The following is an 18,631-nucleotide window of genomic DNA, read 5'->3' as shown; positions in this document are numbered from 1 at the left end:
TGAGCTGGGGAAATTCTGTTATTCCTACAGCACTCTGAAACCTTCAGAGAAGTATGAAGCGTTTATATCTAAGCTAAGGAAAGCCTCAGAAATACTTAAGGTCCATCATTTACTGTTCCTAACAGAGCTGATGAAAAAATATTTTATGGTAGCACTATTGGGGATGTTAAGTGGTTATGCATCTAGCATCAACATGTTCTTCATACTTCTCTTCACCAAAAAAACCCATCCCCAAACCTGAAAAACAACTCCCAACACTTATTTAATGTAGACACTGCCACAGTGCCTAAAGACACTATGCCCCCAAAAGCTCCATTCCTGTCTCCTTCAGATATGCTGAAGGATGCACCAAAAAATGATCCTCTTCTGTGCCTGGCTCTCTGAAAAGCCACTCATTATGGCTGGAATTTCTGTTGGAATCGTTTACTTTCTAATGTAAGGTTATGCCAGTTTGTCATTCTGCCAGTCCTGTTTTCTGTCTCAGTCGATGGGGATAAACACTTAGCCCTCCTTTCTCTTTCCCTATTACCACACCCCTAGCTTGCGACTGGTATAGATTACATCAGAAATTCCTTGCTGAGCCAGCTCTGCTAATAATTTTTGTTCTAAATCACACAAAAATCTGTGAAACGTAATCATGTCCATACTTTGGTCCATTGCAAACACCCGGAAGATGAAATTAAATCCTGCCAAGCCTAATCCATCTCTTACTCGATCACTACAGGATTAACCAAACAGCCAGAGCAATGTTTTACTGTGCTTGTGCGAACTTGCATTGCACTTTGGGGCCAGGGGCTCAAAATCTGTGATCTGCCAGTTCACGTGGGATTAGAGATCACTGTCACGTACGAAACATCTAGATCTCAATGAAATTATCATAGCGGGGTAGGTTCATAAGACACTTTCAACACACGTAGAGGAGTAGAAAAGGGGCTGTAACTGACTGTACAGTTGAGATCAAATTCAATTATAGCTGAGAAAGCGACATTTGCAGCATTTGCAACGAGCTCTTTCCCTCAGTGAGCACCATGCAGGTTACTCGGCCTCTTCAAGACGAGAGTTTATTGACTTCTGCAGACTGATTACCACTTAGGCCACATTTTTCAAAAGCAGAAGGTGGCATACAAAAATGCAGATGCCACTGCATGCCCAGCAGACACGAATTTCTAAAATTACCATGACCGCTCACACCAACGGGGTGACTGCACACCCCGGCAGCCCCAGCGTGCCCTACTGCGGCACGCATTTTCCAGTGTGTGCATGCAGAGAGCAATACCCACACGCACAGACACAGTGAAACAACAGCATGCTTTCTTTTTTTCTTTTTTTTCTTTAACAGAGACCTCAGGCCTCTGCTTTTGAAAAACTGCTCACTTATGTCTTACGATGCATTTTTACCTAATTGGAAGAGAGAGAAGTAATTAAATTTAACAGAAACCAGGGCTTCCAAATGAAGATATAATTTTGAAGCCACAATTTCTATTACTTTTTATTACCTGTACCTATGTTTTATATGGCAAAGGGTCATAGAACAGATGCAGCTGCTAAACAAGGTGGCTTAGTAAATGAAGTCAGCTTCTGCAGAGAAAAACGGGAGGAAGTTAGAGGGCATGAGTGAATTTTGCTTTAGATGCCAAATGAAGTTTTGAGTCACCGCTGACTCAGGTAAAACTCCAATTTAATACAACAATTCTAAAATATAGCCTTTTTTAGATGAGGCAACAATAACCAGCTAACCAAAAAACATTCAGAAGAGGAAGGAAATTCTGAGTAAGAGTGCAAAAATGAATCACTTTTCTGATAATGTTTTTGTTATTATTTTTACAGATGAATCGGAAAGCTCTCAGGACTCAATTAAGTTACCACAGCCAATAAAAGCTTTATGTCTTTACACAAAGAAAAAACAGGGACAGATACTTTCTACCTAGACACCAGGGTGATGGGCACGTTAGAAATGAGGTAGATTAGATAGATGAACTAGACAGACACATCTAAATGTCCTCCAATGCGCTAATTTGTTTGACAGCCTGGAAAATGCCAACATTCCTGGGATTAAATGAAAACAGAAAATTGCATTTTCGCTGTAAAATATACACAGAACTTTGATATGTCAGTTTCTCTTTGTTAAAATAAACCAGGGCCCAAGCAAGTACTCCCAGAGAGATTCAAAGTACAAGAAGCTAAATGAAACAGTAACCAAGACGCTGACCAACTGAAAGCTTTTAAGTTGCTACTCTTTTACCCTAGGATATTAGTGAGGTGATAGGACCTGCACACTCTTTGACACATTCATTTTTCTTGAGCTCAGCAACACCAAAATGCTAATTTGTCCATCTTGCATTGCTCTCTTGATAGCGTATATTTTTTTTCTTTGTGGCATCCAACTACTCCAGCATTTGGGGCCTCTTGAACAATTATTTCTGCTGTGTGGGATCTTTTTCCCCCTCTTTGTTCTTCAAGAAAGTAAAAGTAAACAAAATTTCTTGGATGTAAAAAATAAAGAACAACAATAACCTGAGTGATCCTCCCCGGAGCTTTCCAGCCTAGGCTACAGAAGTATGGGCTTTGTTTTTGCTTCAGCTCACAGAAAAACACATGCAAATAATGACACATGGTTAGCATTGCTGGTCGAATTCGACAACTCCATATTTTTTTTTCTAGTGCCAGTATGTGTATGCAAGCACCCAGCTAGATCTGGCAATAGGTAATTTGCAGTCTGAGAGCCCGACCTGGCCTTGCCCACCCCGGCTTTGACAGTGCCGGCCGCGGCAGCCGTGGGGCTATGCGACAGCCCGGCGGTGCCGGGGAGAGCAGAATCCGGCTCCTTGTGACAGTTTTCCCCACACAACATCACAATCAGCCAAACACATTTGTAATCTACTGCAGCTGGTGTTTCTATAATTGATAGAGATATAAAAGCCCTTTTTGCTAAAGTTGTACTTTTGTATTTTTTTTTCCTTGGGGGAGTTGTGAGAAAGCAGCTTCAAAAAGCAAGCTTTAAATTTCAGATAATGTAGCTCCCTTTAGAATCCCAAGCTTAGAGAAAGTAGTTACGAGTTTTAGCAAAGCAAAAAAAAAAAAAAAAAAAAAAAAAAAAGAGCTAAAACCAAACATTTATTTTACTTGACGTAGCAAAACAGTGGATTAAAAAGTTAAATCAATGCGCCATCTGAATGGTTCCTGCTGTAGCTGCAATTTCAAATGAAATAAGAATGTTATAAAAAATCTCACATATTAGTCACATTTGGAAATGTCTCCTTGTAACTGTTCCTTAAGTGTTCTGCCTATGAGCACTAGCAGGTCACTGCACAGGAAATGCAAAAATATGTTACGTTTTAATCAGGGCATATAAAACACTGTCTAGAATGTTACATTGCCCTTGGGAATCTGAAGTAAGTAGGGGAACTTTTACAAAGTCCAGGTCACTCTCCCCATTACATCACTGCAAAAAAAAAAAAAGAAATTATTAGGTTAAATTATATCGATGTCATGTATTAGAACTTTCCCAGTCATAGGATGATGGCTGCGAGATGCTTATTTCCTTGGAGAAGCTCATAATCACTCTCTTGTTCCCTTGAACATACCCTGTGCATTGAAAATACTGCAGTTTAACAGAACCTGATTATTGCCAAACAGTTATCATGGAAGAGGATAAATGCAAGAAAGAGATGTTTAATATATTCACGCTAACACCAAATTTAAGTACTTCACTTCAGCACACACAGATTGCCAGTGGAGGTGTATCGGACACGAACCTCCTGAAAACCTGCCCAGCGATACCTCACAGGTGATTAAAAAAAAGAAGAGATTTTAGCAGAGACGTTTGGGAATGATTAAGGTAAAATGTCCTGAATCCAAATAAGCGGAAAACCAGATGTAGATGTCATCATATCCCCCCCACAGTAAACATTTCTCCAAATGATTTACCTTTGTTTAACCTGAATCGCGAGCTGATAAAATCTCTGATAAGTTCGTGGGGAAAGCACAGGAGCGGCGCGAGGGTGGCTGCTTTCTAGACCATCGTTGTCAAGATTTGCGTTACTGAACGTGGAGAGCGGGGGGCAGGCGCGGCCCGGCCTGGAGTCTTCCCACCAACTTCCGCACAGAAAGATTTCGAAGGAAAACCTCCCATGCCGCCATAAATAAAATACAATACCCTCAGCCCCTGCCCCAAGCAAAGCAAAAGGCAGAGCCGCGAGGGCCCCGCTGCCACCAAAGCAAATGCAGGTCACTCACCGGCGGCGACGTGCCGACGAGCCCTTCGCCGCTTGCATGTCACGGCATGAGAACAGGTCTCAGCCGAACAGGCCCCTTTCTTATCTAAACAGCTATCTGTGGTCTAAACTCTTGGAGTTACTCCTCCTATTTTCTCCGAGCGTCTCGCTCGGGTACAGCAGCCTCCCCGACCGCCGGCGTTTTCCCCCCTCCGCTCTGGCCTACCTGCGGCGCAGCGCACATCTCCTCCACGGAGGAGGAGGCCATTTCGCGGCTGCGTCCCCCCGGCCGCCCCAGGGGCCGCGTCGCCCGGCTCCGAGCACAGGCGCCCCACGGCCGCGCCAGCCATCGCGCCCCCAAACCCGCCCGAAGCCCGAGCGGCCGCCCGCATGGCTCGCTGCTCCTCTGGTCGGCCCTCGCCAGCCGCGGCATGGCCCGGGCCATACTCGCCGCCTCTGCTCCGCACCCGGCCCTTAGCAAGGAACTAGCAGCTCCCTCATTTTGACGGTGTTTCGTAGCAGACAGCAAGTAAACACCCCAGAACAGCTCCTGTGCAACACCACGCGGTCTTTCCTTCCGAGCGGGCGGCAGGTGCCTGGCCCCGGGGCAACTACCTCCCCCTGGACTCAACCAGGGCAGAAACTCTTAGATGGGCCCCTAAGCGCAATCCCATGCTCTTTATATTGACCAGACTTTAAAGGGAAGTGTTTTTCTGCAGAAACTTGATAATTTTACACTCCCTCCTCCTGCCCTCCTGCCTGCTTGTCGACGCTCTCCCTTTCCTAGGGCCCTGCTGTTACTCGCCCACTCGCTTCGGGGGGTCCCAGCTCACTGGTCTGACCCATCACCATCGCTGCAGCAGGGAAAGCAGTGGTTCTGCTTATCCTCAGCCAAAATGGATTTTAAGGGGATGCAATTGCGCCGCAAACGGCGCCTGCGTGGTGGAGACGGCAGGCTCGGGCAGTGCTGCATCACCTGCTAAAAATTCTTTGGCAACGGCAACTTTTAGGCTGCAAAAGTTGGACAAATTTGGGTGCATTTGCTCAGAGAAAGCAGAAGATCTTGCTGGAAATTTTTCCAGGCACTGCCACAAAGCACAGTGGTACTACAACTTTGAAGAAAAAAAAGAAAACTGATATATGTCTCTGTAATGTTTGCCCAACAGCATCCTTCGCTAAATTTCCAGAAGAATATTTTACGAAAGGAAACCTAGATGTTTCTAGGTTTATAACAGAAATTGTTGCTCTGAGCAGCTCCAGTCTGGAAACATTAGAAACCACTGAAGTCCACCCCAAAACTCCAGACAACCCCGACGAAGGGAGTTGCTGCACCCGTAGCGCGGAGGTCTGCGAAGCGCGTGGCTCCACGGCGCTCCCAGCATCCAGACAACTAACAGGGCTCTCGAGGCCTCCGTCGTCTCTCCCTTCTCCACTAGCTCTTCTCCGGTTTTCCTCTTTGCTATCACGTGGCTCGAGTCTTACAGTTGCAAATGGCTGCCAGACAGGCGAGGGCACCGAGCCCTTGGCCGCGGCGCTGGCTGCGGGAGTTTCTGCTCCGGGCTGCTCGTTCCTGCCTCCATGCACACACGTGGCCCCGCTGGTGGGCTCCCCAGAGCACCCCGCCACCGGCCTGATCCGCGAAGAGCAACGGCAGCTACAGCTCCGCACCCCGCACAGGCTCATGGTCCGCGTTATCTGAGCCATCTGCCTCATGCACAAGTACGAGCATAATCCGCCTAGGCTACAAACTCAGGTCTGAGCCCCTGAGTCATCCAGGGGGACCTCGGCCTTAAATTTAAGTGCAGACTTGAAAACTCATAGCAACTCCTTTCTAAACATTGAGTGTTCAGCTGCCCATTACTGATATATGCTTTAAGGACATGTCCTTAAATTTTGGACTGGTTTTAAAAATACAATTTTCTCCAATACATGCAAAATCCAGGGCTGTGAAATGGGGCTCTGGAATTTTGTTCCAGTGCTTTTTCAGTTATAAAGGATGTTTGAAACCCAAAATAGAGGGAGTTTGCTATGTCAGGTGATGTTTTGTTAGCTTTTGACAAGAGAAAATATTTAATACCCTCATTTTTTTCCTGCTCTGAATATTAGTTTAATTGTCACAAATAATTAAATGCTTATGAGTAAAAGACATCTTCAGACATTTTGACAATACATATTAAGAGATGCTTTAAGGGAAATCTGCACAGATCGGCTTTTATTTGTTATGCTAAACGATGATGCATCTTGATTGCACTTGTTCCTTATTTGTGTGTGCAACAGGAGACGTTCTGTGAATGATCTGTAAGGAATAAAATGACAGTATTTGACAGGCTAGGAAATGTCTGGGCGAGAATACAGGATAAGGAACCCTAAAAGGGCATTGTTTGTGGAGGGGCAATGGCACAGAGACACTCCCTTCAATCTAAGGCAATGAAAGGCGCCAACAACTAAATTACAGTTAATAACAGTAAGAAATAAACATAAATTACATATACAAGGCTCAAGCTCAAGGACTTTGGACCACTAAAAATATATATTATTATATCAATTATCAAAGAGAGACAAATTCCCATCCTGGGAATTTGCATATGAACTCTAATAACCTACTATTCAGAAATAGAGGCAAGCATTAATTTCCACATGAAAAGGAGCCATGGGAGAGCTTCCCAAGCCCCAGCTCCAGAGCAGGCAGCCCTACCTGGCGACTTGGCCCGGCAGGATCAGGCCTCTGTTAGAGAGGGCAGCAGGCAGCCTCTCAGGTACGGCAGATTAGCCCTATACTACCTGAGATTTATTCTGAGCTCGTCAGTATAATGGCTGAAATAACTATTCTTGAAAGGTAATACCATGTGAAAATAAACTTAAACAATCCCTAATGAATCCATAGGCTATTACTTGCATCATATTTCTTCTATAGGCAATACATACATTTCCACTTTAGAAAAACAACGCTACCCTTGATCTAGGCTCGCAATTCCTCTGGACACAAGAGAGGGACCTGAGCAAGATCCAATGGGAACTGCCTAATGCTAAATCCTTTGGAAAATTTAGGTCTCTTTTTAGATGCCTATGTAAGGATTTAGCCACTTAACTTGAGAAGCTGCCTTATAAAAATCAGGGTATCAAAGTTTATTGCCTGGAATTTCCAGCCACCACCGTTACTCTGTGTGTGGGGAAATGTGTATGTCCTGTTAAGTAATAATTATACTAGTTTTCTTACATCTCTCAGGGTAATATATGATATGTTGTCAGAAATAGAAAGCTAGATCCCAGGTCTGAACAAAATAAACGTAGAACAGGATGTGGGCGGAAAACTAACTGTAAGTGAATTCTCTAGTCCTGACACTTACCAGAGTCCAAAAATGCATCTGAGGATAATTTAGGGATGTTACGGAACTTAAATTATACTGCCTAAAACCATCCCCTAGGAAAGATCCCTTGGCTTGGAAGTTCACAGAGCTCAGCGTTCCCTGACTGTGAGCCCTTCCCCTCCCGGGAACTCCTGGGCTTCGGGAGGTGGCGCAGGATGGATAAATCTGGCTTCCCGTCCCATTCCTGGTGCGTTCCCGTGATGCCCCAGCAGACGGGCTCCAGCAGGGAGCCAGGAGCAAAGCCGCTGTTTGACCTTTAGGAAACTAGCTAATACCTCCAGGCTTCAATTTGCTGTTTTGTAAAGTGGGGGGAAAATATTCTACTTTACTGGGGTTATTTTGAGGACTATACCACATTAGTAAAAAGTCCAGAGAAGAAAGGTGTTAAGTGTGAAGAAATATTACCTCACTTCCTATCAAAGCACACATATATGAGCAAGAACCATGCAGCTAATCAAAAGCATTAGAAAGCTTTTAATTTTTTAGCATTTAATGCTACAGATGATCAATATAAGTACTTAGCTTCTTTCTCCTTTCACGTGTTAATTTAATGCTACTTGCCTGTGCTTATAAATGTTATGACACGGCTGAAAAAGGCATAAAAATAATTTTGGTAGACCAATATACCAGCTAGAATAAGGTTATGGAGTGGGTCATTTCCCCCAAAAGCATCTGTAGAGAGTTTTTTTTCTTCACTGCAAAACTGGACATCATGAAAAGATCTAGCTCTTCCCTGTGAAGTCTGCTCACATTGTAGGAAGTAAATGAATTGATCCTATATGTACAGAAAAAAATGTGGGCCTGATAAATTGAGATGGTGATTCCTGGTGTAATTAATACAAAATTATTTATATATGGAAAACGCAGAGTAAAATCTTCCCTTTCTATGAAAAAAAATGACTTCAAAGCGGAGGGTCAGTGGCAGAAATGGGTTTATTGTCTACACATACTGAACTGCACTTTGGTGCATTTAGATTTTCATTCCAATCTGCTCTAAGCAGAGTTTCACTAAGAAAAGTCTCTGCTATCAGGGCATCCCAGTGAATTTAATTATTTTCATTAAAAACAAGAATTGCGTGCTGCTGCTTTTTCAGTAGAAATTGTGTGCTGATCCCCCATAAACAGACCAAATATCACTCTGGCAAAGATGCTTTGGGAATATTTAATAGCATTTTTTAAGTTATGAAAGCAATACTGAATGAGATTTACTACAATTTAAGATAAATGGGTCTTAATTTTATATGAACAGAGAGACTTAAGAAGCAAGCAGAAAGAGTTCTTATTATACTATACAAGAATATTAGGCCTTGTGCAAAATTGGCCCTTTTCTCTTTTACATACATAAAAACAAGCACAACAGGCTTTTCAATTAAATGAGTCTTTTGAGAGAGATGCAGGAAGAGCCTGAAAGCTCCTTAAAACTTTATTGCTTTTCATCTTTGCCAGGTAGAGATGTATATTAAAAATGACCTGTTCTTTCCAGTACACAGCCCTTCCTGCAATCTGTTTCTTCTAACTTGACCCATCAATGTTAAGGGTTATCCGAAATGGGAATGGATGGGTTGGTCGGGGTTGATTTTCCCCATACATTGAGTAGTTTTGCTTTTCTATAACCATCTAGACCTAAGAATGCTTTCCATAGTCTCTTTAGCATCATGAGTAACTTTAATGAGTCCCAGTATCATTAGACGATAGCAGTTTACAGAATACATGGAGAAAAGACACAGAAAGGAATAAGACATAGCTATAATAGATACAAGCCATGGAGATGAAAGAAGGAAGTCAGCATCTCATTTACATTAATACAATAAAAATACAGCATTAATGTTGCTAGTCATAACTTTTTTTTCAATAAAGTCAAGGCCGATTATATCTGAGAAAAGGCAGGCTGTGCATTCCTCACAGGTCTTGCAAGTGGTTAGGCTTTAAAGAACAGTTACTGGCTATTAACTTTCTAGATTTAATTGCCACTAAAAAACAATCTCCGTGAAACTTCAATTGAAAGCCACTCCTCAAGAACCAATGGTCTGATCTTTCAAAGCCCAGACTGCTTTGTTTATAGCAATACAAATTCAGAGCTACTATTCAAGTATCTCCACTCCATCATTATGTTGTGTGTTTTGTTTACTGTATTATGTATGTGCGTGTATATAATTATATACACATGAACATAAACCACAGTTCATCGTGAGAATCAGTCAGAAGCAATATGGCCAAAAATCACAAATCACATCCTCAAAAACTATCAGACTAGCTCAAAATTATGAGATGTTAAAAATCATAACTGAGATTCATTTCTTTTATCATAGGGACTTTTAGCTTGCATGTTTTCAAGCTTTTTAGTTCCATAGCAAAGGGTTTAAAATTTTCCTTTTAAAAAGCATACGGGACACTTGAGTAATCACCAGACTCCAGGAACTGTGGGTTTAAAGCAAATACACACTAATAGAGGACTTTCGGTAGACGTAACTCCTAACTTCATACAAATTTTAACATGTGGGCAAATATCGGTGGGAAAATTGAAAAGTGCTCTAAACAACCAAGATTTCCAGCTTGTCTCACTAAGAATTTGCATCCCTCTCCCAAGCAGGGGCTCATCTCCCCCTCTCCCAGGTGTGTACGGGTGCGTACATAAAGCAGATCTGTTCCCAATACGTTTAGTACTGTTCATTCGGCTGAGGAATTTTACCAATAGCTAGGACCATTGCGTGCTGCGCAGTACAAGCTGCGTACTTTTCACAATCTAATCCTGTCCTTTTGTAACTATTGTTGTGACTTTCTTTTTCCTAGGGCAAAGGGAAAAAAACATTTCTTTTAGGGAAACAAAGATTCTCTTCATTTTTCTAAATTAAACACTTAATGCAACACTTAGATCATAAGACCAGTTTTTCCACTTCTTTTCTCCTGAAAAACTTCACAAGGTAACAAATGAAAAGGCTGCAACAGTTAAAGAGGGATGTGCAAATCCAATGGGAAACAGCATGTTTCTGTGATACGTTTCTCCTTGAAACCTTAAAAATACACCACTTACTGTCAAGGTATTTCTGAGCTGCAAAAGATGTTATTATAATATGGTTAAAAATGCCTAGGTGCCAAGACCTAATAGCCTCAAGAGAGAGGTCACCTTAATGAGAAAGAACCGATTTTAGTGTCTAAAACCAAATGAAACTTTTAGGCTTTTGATTTGCAAAACAATCTACATGCATTTAGGTGACAGCTACTGCTGCTGCTGCGCAGGACATAGCATAACATATTAAAAAGGATTCTTTAGAAGACCATATCACCAAGAAACAGCGCTCAATAATTAACACAGAGAATGGAAACACGCTTTAGAAGGGAAGTTAGCAGCACAAGTAAAATATATCAGTCATACGAACTCCAGAAAAGAGTGGGGAACCATTAGCAACATAAGTTAACTGCCAGAAGTCTCCCTAGATTTCAAAGGCGCCGTGTGTTTAAAAGCTTAATGGTAGAATAGGGTCCCTTTTCGGACACTAGCTATAAGTATTTTTCAGTAACAGTTTGTTTTGCAGCTAAACAGCCCAGTCTCACATCTGCAGGCTTTACACAGGCCAGTTACCCACTGAAGCAAAGTGCTGAGTAAGAGCTGCAGAACTGGGCCCACTCTCATGTAAATTATTGTAATTAAATAGGTAATGAAAAATTACTGCTCTTGCCCGAACAAAATGTAAGACTTCAGCTGAGAGTGTAATGTGTTTCCAATTGACTCCTGTATCAGAATCGGAGACGGATGAAAATGTCTCTCTGCTTGCATGAGCACGCTTTAGAGGTAAAACTTCACAAATATTTTCATCTGAGAGAGAAGAACGGGGGGAAAAAGGGCTATTTTAATAGTAAAGTCAGTAGGGTCCCCCTCTTTTTCTGGCTTAATGTGGTACACACATTTCAATCCAAGATGTAGTAAATAGAGAGAACTTGAATCATTTTACTCTGCATTTACTAATAATACGTCATCCGTTAGAAGAACCAGGCCTTATTCTTTCCTCCACTAGCTGACATGATTTTCTTTTCTTTTCTTTTTTTTTTCACATTTGAGCTCTTAAGATCTGCACAATAGCTTAACACAGTAAGTGTTTAGCCTCTGGTTCCAACTGTAATTGATAGAGTACAGTTCCCTTCCCTCCGCTGCTGCTAAGTTGGGAATTGCAGCCACAGCAACTGACAGCTTTTTTTTTTTTTTTTTTTTTTTTTTCCGAGAGTCTGGAGTTGCTCTCTGGGAGTGATGTCCTCATTGGGATGTGAAGTAAAATGACGGGAGAAAGTCTCAGCATAGCCCTGTGCTGCGGAGGAACTCCAGGGACCTCATCTAGGGGAAGCAGTGACTTGAGGTGGGTGCTGCTAATGAGAGCAAAAAATGAGGAGAAAGCTCCGGGAGGAAATACCAAAATCCTGCAATTTTGAAGAAAATGGGCTTTTTGATTAGAGAGCACAGAGGAGGAAGATCATTTATGCAAAAGAATTTCTGACAATGAATATGCTTTTAACTGTACTATAAAATGATGTCATTTACTGACGGAAATCTCTTTTATATTACAGTCACAGTGTCTGAACTCTTGGTGAGTCCCAGTCTTTATACGGTGATAATATACTGTGCTCTGATATGAGAGATAAAAATTGAAATCAGCAAACAACTGCAATGACTGTGATTTCAAACTGTCCCATTCACGCCTGACTTCTGACACAGGGACAAATTACTTAGCAGCTTCGGACGCAGTAGTCCAATACCAGAATTTAATGCAGATGGCAACTAATTTGGTAGATCTTTAGTTGGAAAAGTAACCTATTTTGGAATGTATTTAATTAAGCACTGGGTAAAGCCTCCTCTTGTTTGTGCACACCTTGGCTTTTTTGTCATCTGTCAGCGTGGTGATGTGCACAGTAACGGAAAGGTTCTCAGGCAGGAGCTATTTAGGTGGTTTTGATGTGCGCTTGCTTTTCTAGAGGATGTTTAAACAAAGCAGTGCTGCCATTTCTACAGTTTCACTCAGTACTGCTTGCTTGGAGCCTGTTTCTATTGCCCATGTAATAAAGGATACAAACAATATTTTAAAAGCCACAACCCTCTTGGTTATTAATACACGTATATACTGCTTCCTTTAAACACAGGAATATACATTTCAGACCTAGCTGGTCATCTGCTCTGCTCTCTGAAGGAAGCAGAATTTCACTTTCTAAAAATGTTTCTGTTTTAAATAACCTCTACTGTTAAGGGGCAAATTGCAGCTTAAAAGTAATGACTGCGAACTGTCTTCTGTTTGCTGCTGCATGAGGACTTTCTCAAAAACAAAACTGCATTATTCATCTACAGCTCCAATGAACAAAATAAATGTGACTGAGATCTGTTTCTGCTGTACTTTTCAACAGCTTTGGTTCTTAGATAGCCTGTTGGAGCTGGGAGAGAAAGAAAGGAAGAAATACAAAATTGCAGCCGGAAAAAACGTTAAGTCCAGATTCTTCTTCTTCTCAGGCTTTAAAAAGCAAACTAGCAATTCATGATCACAAAATAAAATATGCACATTTAAACAAGCTGCAGGGGAAAGGAGAGTTTAATCCAGTGAAATTGTGTTTGAAAGCTATTTCATACCCCTAGGAATAAAATCTGAATAGCAATTCTGCTTTGCTCCCACCCTTTTTCCACCCTTCTGTTAATATATTACCATTTGTTACGGAATTGTTACAAGAGTTCTGCCCCAGAGGTGGCTGCGTTTCACTGAACGACCAAGTACTTTCTGGGCCTGATTCCCTTCCTACTCACCGGAATAGACAGACAGCATTCACCACAACTGCACTGATGTTAGTGAAGCTGTTTTTGATTTGTACCCGAGCAAGAGAAAAATTAGGCCCACGGTTGGTAAAGCCCTTTGTGATTCATTTGGCTGAAAGCTAACAACACAAATGGGTTGTTTATTGTAAACAGAAGTATGATATTAAAGCAGGTGCTGATATAAAGGGATCTCGATACCTGCTTCAAGAATTATCAAAATGGAAACAATGCTCTCAAAAGAATGACGATTCAAAAACGACTCAGCCTTGCGAAGATCAGAATGTATTTCATATCGTTTCTGTGTTGATGTGAAATAAAGTAGCTTTAAAAGTATAATTTGAGATTTAAAATCCTCATCATCAAACATAAATAGTGCCCCATTTATCCAATTACACTACCTTGTTTCATTACAATGGTCTGTAATATATTTCTTAGGAATGCAAGGCTTAAAATTAATAATAGAAAAGGACAAAATTGCCATGTATATTTCTCCAGATAGGTTTTCATCTAGCAGCAGGACTTCACTTCTGATTCACTTGCTAGTTCTCTCTAACCTTTACATTATTCATTAATCAAACTAGAAACCTGCTTTCAAAGTCAGTGCAGGGGAGTAATTATTTACAGTTGTGCATAGTATTTAATTTTAAGCAATGACAAAAGCAGGCATGTCCAGAATCATAAGGCTTATCATTTCTCTTCCGTTGGAGGTGAACTACCTAAGGAAGCTAAAAGTTGCAAACTTCTCTTCGATATCTCTGCTGCCATCAAGACAAAATGCAGTGCAACTGATACCTTTGAACTTGTGCAAGTAAAAATAAATAAAAGTGAAAATTAAGTAATATATAATGTACTAACTCCTTTAAATAAAAGGAATAAGGAGCTTTGCTATCAGCCTTGATGAGCGATTCATTTCTTACTGCACAGTCTGTCTACTGTCACTTTGAGGTATTTTTCACCATACAAAACAAAACCCCAGTACTGTCCCTGAAAATGAAAGTCAGTTTTAAGAACTGTATACAACAGGCACGTCTGCTCTTTGAAACCCCCTACCCCCCGCAAACCCACACATACGACTTCAAAGCAGGAGAACTACTGCAAATGTATAAACCTACTTCACATCGGTTATGCTGGCTGAAACTGGACTGCATTTGCAGTATTTTGCTCACCTGAAACAACATTGATCTGAGGACAAATATAATCAAAGAAATGCACCACTGAAGACCAAGGCACATTTTCTAATGAGAAGAGGGAAGGAGAGACATTACTGTGGTCATTCAGATTTCTATCTCATTACTAAGATGCTCGAAAATAGTGTAACATTCTGCATAAAAACATATTTTACTGTATTCTTAGCAGGGAAATCCTGGGAAACAACAGTATGGGCTTTGCTTGCAAGAATTTCCTTACTCTATAGCCTACGTTCCTAAAAAAGAACAGGGTGCCCCTTCTACAAAGATACCACACTCATTCCAAGTGAAAATCCTACTTTGAAAACAAAATAAAATGAAGCCTCATACTCCTGACAGAAAGAAAAAAGGAGCAATTCTAGCACTGTCACTGAGATCATCAGCATCCATGAAAAAATAGCTATTTATCCTGCAAGTTGAAAACGTTAATGCCTTATTCAAGGATAACCTCTTTGTGAATAAAACAATAATAGCAACTCATCAGAGAGTTTTTCTGAACACATATATATGTATGCATTTCTATCTTAACTATTATTTATAGCCAAAGCGGATCTTTGCTCGCCAGGAAACATTCTAGCAACCTGCATAGGTGCATCGGTCATGTCCCAAAAGACTCTGCCTGCACACTGTTGCCCTACACCTATATGAATATGGCGAAATGTGCAAGTTTATGAAAGTTATGCATGTCCCAGTCTCCCAAAAATCACATTTACCTTTGAATGAATCCCCAGCCCTACTTTTCAAAGTTTATTCAACTGTGCCACTAAACTTGCCCATACATTTTGTCCCACATGTAATCTGCTAAAGCAAGAAAATACGCAGAAGGAGGGGGGGAAATGAGTAGACAATTTTTAAACCAGCAACATAAAAAAATAGTTTTCTTTAAAGAACTAATCTGAGGAAAGACACAAAGAAAAAAAAGAAGGGAAAAAACCCGCCTACATTAAAAGCCAAACAAGATAATAATTGTGCATGTCTGGCTAAGAGAATCTAGAGGGCAAGCCTTACGTCATTGGCACTTGGGTTACCATGGTGAGTGATTTATTGATATATATCAAGAATGAATAGATCAAAGGCAGCAAGATGACAGGTGATCAATCAAATGTCAAATCAAAGCTGGCAATCAACTGGAAAGCTGATTTTTCAGTGGGTGGGTCTGGCAGAAGAAAAATGAACTTCCATATTGCGCTTCCCAGAAACAAAACCCCACCACACTATTAAAAAAAAATAAAAAGCAATTAAGCAGCCTGAAAGAAAACTCTTTGAAAAGATTTACTATACAGGCCCACTCATCTGTTTCTTTTTCTTGGCCCCCAAAAGAAAAAGAACACCCTACAAATGACGAAACAAAACACTTCCAAAGTTACAAACTATTTTCTTCTTAAAAAAAAAAATACTAATTGCAAAACCACTTGGCATGTGCAAATATATCAACTCGGAGAGCAAACAAAAGAAGAATTTGATGTGAAAACGCGGGTTGTCTTCTAACAGTCAGAACGTTTCATTTTATTTCCTGTTGCAATTTTCACCGCTGATGATCAAAGGCTGAACTTCCCCGCCGGGTTCATCGGCAGAGACAGCGCCTGCACTATTTCAGGCGCACACCCGCACACACACCCGCACGCACACACACACACCCGCACGCACACACACACACCCGCACACACACACACCCGCACACCCACGCGCGCACACCCGGCCGCGTTGCCCCCAGAAACGCCGCGGAGCGGAAGGGCGAGCGCGCCGAGCCCCTCCGCGAGCCGCGCGCTCCCGAAGGCGCCCCCGGCGCGACGAACCGCGCAGCGCCGAGCGCCAGGCGCGGGCGGGCCGCGGGCGGGAGGCGGCCGGCGGCGGGGGGCGCGGGGCGGCCGGCGGCCGCCGCCGAAAGTTGGGGGGAAGTTTGGCCGGGGCAGCGCGGGCGCGGGGAGCCGCGGGGGCTCCGCGGGCGCCGCCGGGGACAGCCCGCGCCCGAGCCGGGGCTTGGCAGCCGCGAAGGAAACTGGCTCGCTGGAGTTGCGGAGGGGAAGGGAGGGGGAGGGGGATAAATAAATAAAGATCCAGCCCGGAAAAGCGAGGGTGACCCTAAATAATAATAAAGATGGGGGGTAGGAGTGGAAGGAGTGGAGAGACACGGAGGCTGTGTAAGGGGACGGCTTCTCCTTACCTGCAGCCCGTTTGGGTGCTTGCTGTTTCCTCCTTGGCATCGCTCTACTTTCTCCAATCTCACTTCTGTCCCCAGATCCGAGAGCCCTGAGACGCTCCTGAGCCGTGTGTCTCTGCCTCTGCCTCTCAGCTGCTTTCCCCGACACCCCCCAGACAAGCCTCCCCTGCCCCCCTCCTTTCCACTTCACTGATAGGAACCTGTTTGGCTTTTTATTTTATTTTAGAGATCTAGGTTTCTTGCTCTCTCTTTTTTTTGGTTGGCTTTTCTTTCTTTCTTTCTTTCTTTTTTTTTAACTGTTGCAACACTTGCTTTGCTTTGATTCAAACATCCAAGATCAGGAGCAAATGAAAGGCGCCCACAGTGCCAGAGAACGGTAATAAATAAATAACAAAATAGATATGTATATATTAAAAAGGCGGCTCTGGAAAGACTGTGGGGCTGGCTGCTTCCTCCCTTTCCTCTCCTCTCCTCCTCCTCCTCGCAGAGCTGTATGGCGGAGCGGTGCCGGGTGTGCGTGGTGTGTGTGTGCGTGCGTGTGTGTGCGCGGAGCGCTGCAGGTTCGCTGCTGTCAGATGCCAGGCAGTGAGTGATATGGGAGAGGACAGGGAGGCTTGGGATGGGAGGAAATCTGGTATTCGCACACGCACACACACACTCTCGCACCGACACACGCGCGCACACACACACACACACACACACACACACACACACACACACACGCACACAGGCAGGGCGAGGCGATGCCAGCAAACATCGATCCACTGAGCAAACTGAACATTAACAAACTCCTCCTCCGCGACCTGATGACAGGAGGAAATTTACTCCGCGCAGACGGGCGGCAGGCAGTTTATTAAAGGGACAGGGCGCGCCCGCACCGCGCCCTGCCGCGCCCCTCCCGCGCGCCCCCCTCCCCACGCGCGCCCGTCCCCACGCGCGCCCGTCCCACGCGCGCCCGTCCCCGCGGCCCCCACTCCGCGCTGCCCCCCCCGCGCGCCCCCTCCCGCCGCCTGCGGACCGGGCGGTTGGCTTTGCGCGTGGGGCGGCGGGAGGGAGCCCCTCGCCCCGGCACGCCGCTGTCCCGGGGTGCCCCAGGCGTGGGGGCGCGGCGGAGGTGCGGGGCCATCGCTGCGGGGGGTCTCGCCGCCGGCCGGCCCGGGGTTTCGCCCCGCTGCGGGGCGGGTGCCGGTGTTCTAGCCGTGCTTTCCCGCGGCGTCGATGCCCGCTCGCGCTGCGGGGCGTGGAGGCCTCGCGTCGCGTCGCACGTGCTGTTCCTCTGATCCCTCTTCTGATGGTAACGCGCGCAGGAGGCATCAGCCGTCCGCAACGCAAAGGCTGGGTTCAAGTACACGCCAGCGTTACCCAAGGCTCCCTCGGGGCCCCCCCAGACTGAAAGCCCCGCTTGCCCCGCGAGAGCCCGCGAAACGGCCAGGCCGAGCAGGAGCAGGCGACCCGCGCGCCGGCAGAAGCCCGGCGGCTGCAGCGGACCCCTGCAGCCGGCCCTGCCCCTCGCTGGCCCGCTCCCCTCAGGGGTCCCACGGCTGCGTCAGCGCCGTGAGGTTTTCGGGGGGCTCGGGACCGAAAGGGTAGATTCAGTTCTGCGCATTTAGTTCTGACTTGTACAAGAAGTCTCCTGAGTGGTTTCACCGTACCCGAGAGCCTGATACCCGCATTTCTTACGGAACCGAGTTCTCAGACGTTACTGTTGTGGTACTTGTATTTTTCTAAGGGAATTATTGTGATTAACAGAAATAATTTGCATCCCGCTCCGCCAGGCCGGGCTCTGTCGGGGTGCGGTGTCGCCCGGCGGCCTGCGCCCACCCCCGCGCTCGGCCAGGCCGTGAGCTGCCCGGGGAGGCCCCCGCCGACCCCTGTGCTCAGCAGCCTCAGGGGCGATGGTGCTTGTGAAAGTGTCC

General features: G+C 44.4%; 1 protein-coding gene across 4 annotated transcripts in view; it reads right to left on the bottom strand.

Moving 5' to 3' along the window:
* Positions 1 to 17,474, bottom strand: part of TSHZ2 (teashirt zinc finger homeobox 2) — a 228,488-nt gene extending 211,014 nt beyond the window's left edge. For 3 of the 4 annotated variants that reach the window (XM_026099605.2, XM_026099603.2, XM_026099602.2), the window contains exon 1: positions 16,719 to 17,474. In XM_026099605.2, the coding sequence (XP_025955390.2) occupies positions 16,719 to 16,758 (40 nt within the window). In that variant the 5' untranslated portion in view covers positions 16,759 to 17,474. The remainder of the gene's footprint in view (positions 1 to 16,718) is intronic. The other variant, XM_026099601.2, reaches the window with a different exon arrangement.
* Positions 17,475 to 18,631: the final 1,157 nt, after the last annotated feature.

Source organism: Dromaius novaehollandiae, chromosome 16 (genome assembly GCF_036370855.1).
Source record: "Dromaius novaehollandiae isolate bDroNov1 chromosome 16, bDroNov1.hap1, whole genome shotgun sequence".
NCBI classification, from domain to species: Eukaryota; Metazoa; Chordata; class Aves; order Casuariiformes; family Dromaiidae; genus Dromaius; species Dromaius novaehollandiae.
The sequence above is the reverse complement of the archived record's forward strand: the minus strand, read 5'-3'. Positions and strand labels throughout refer to the sequence as shown.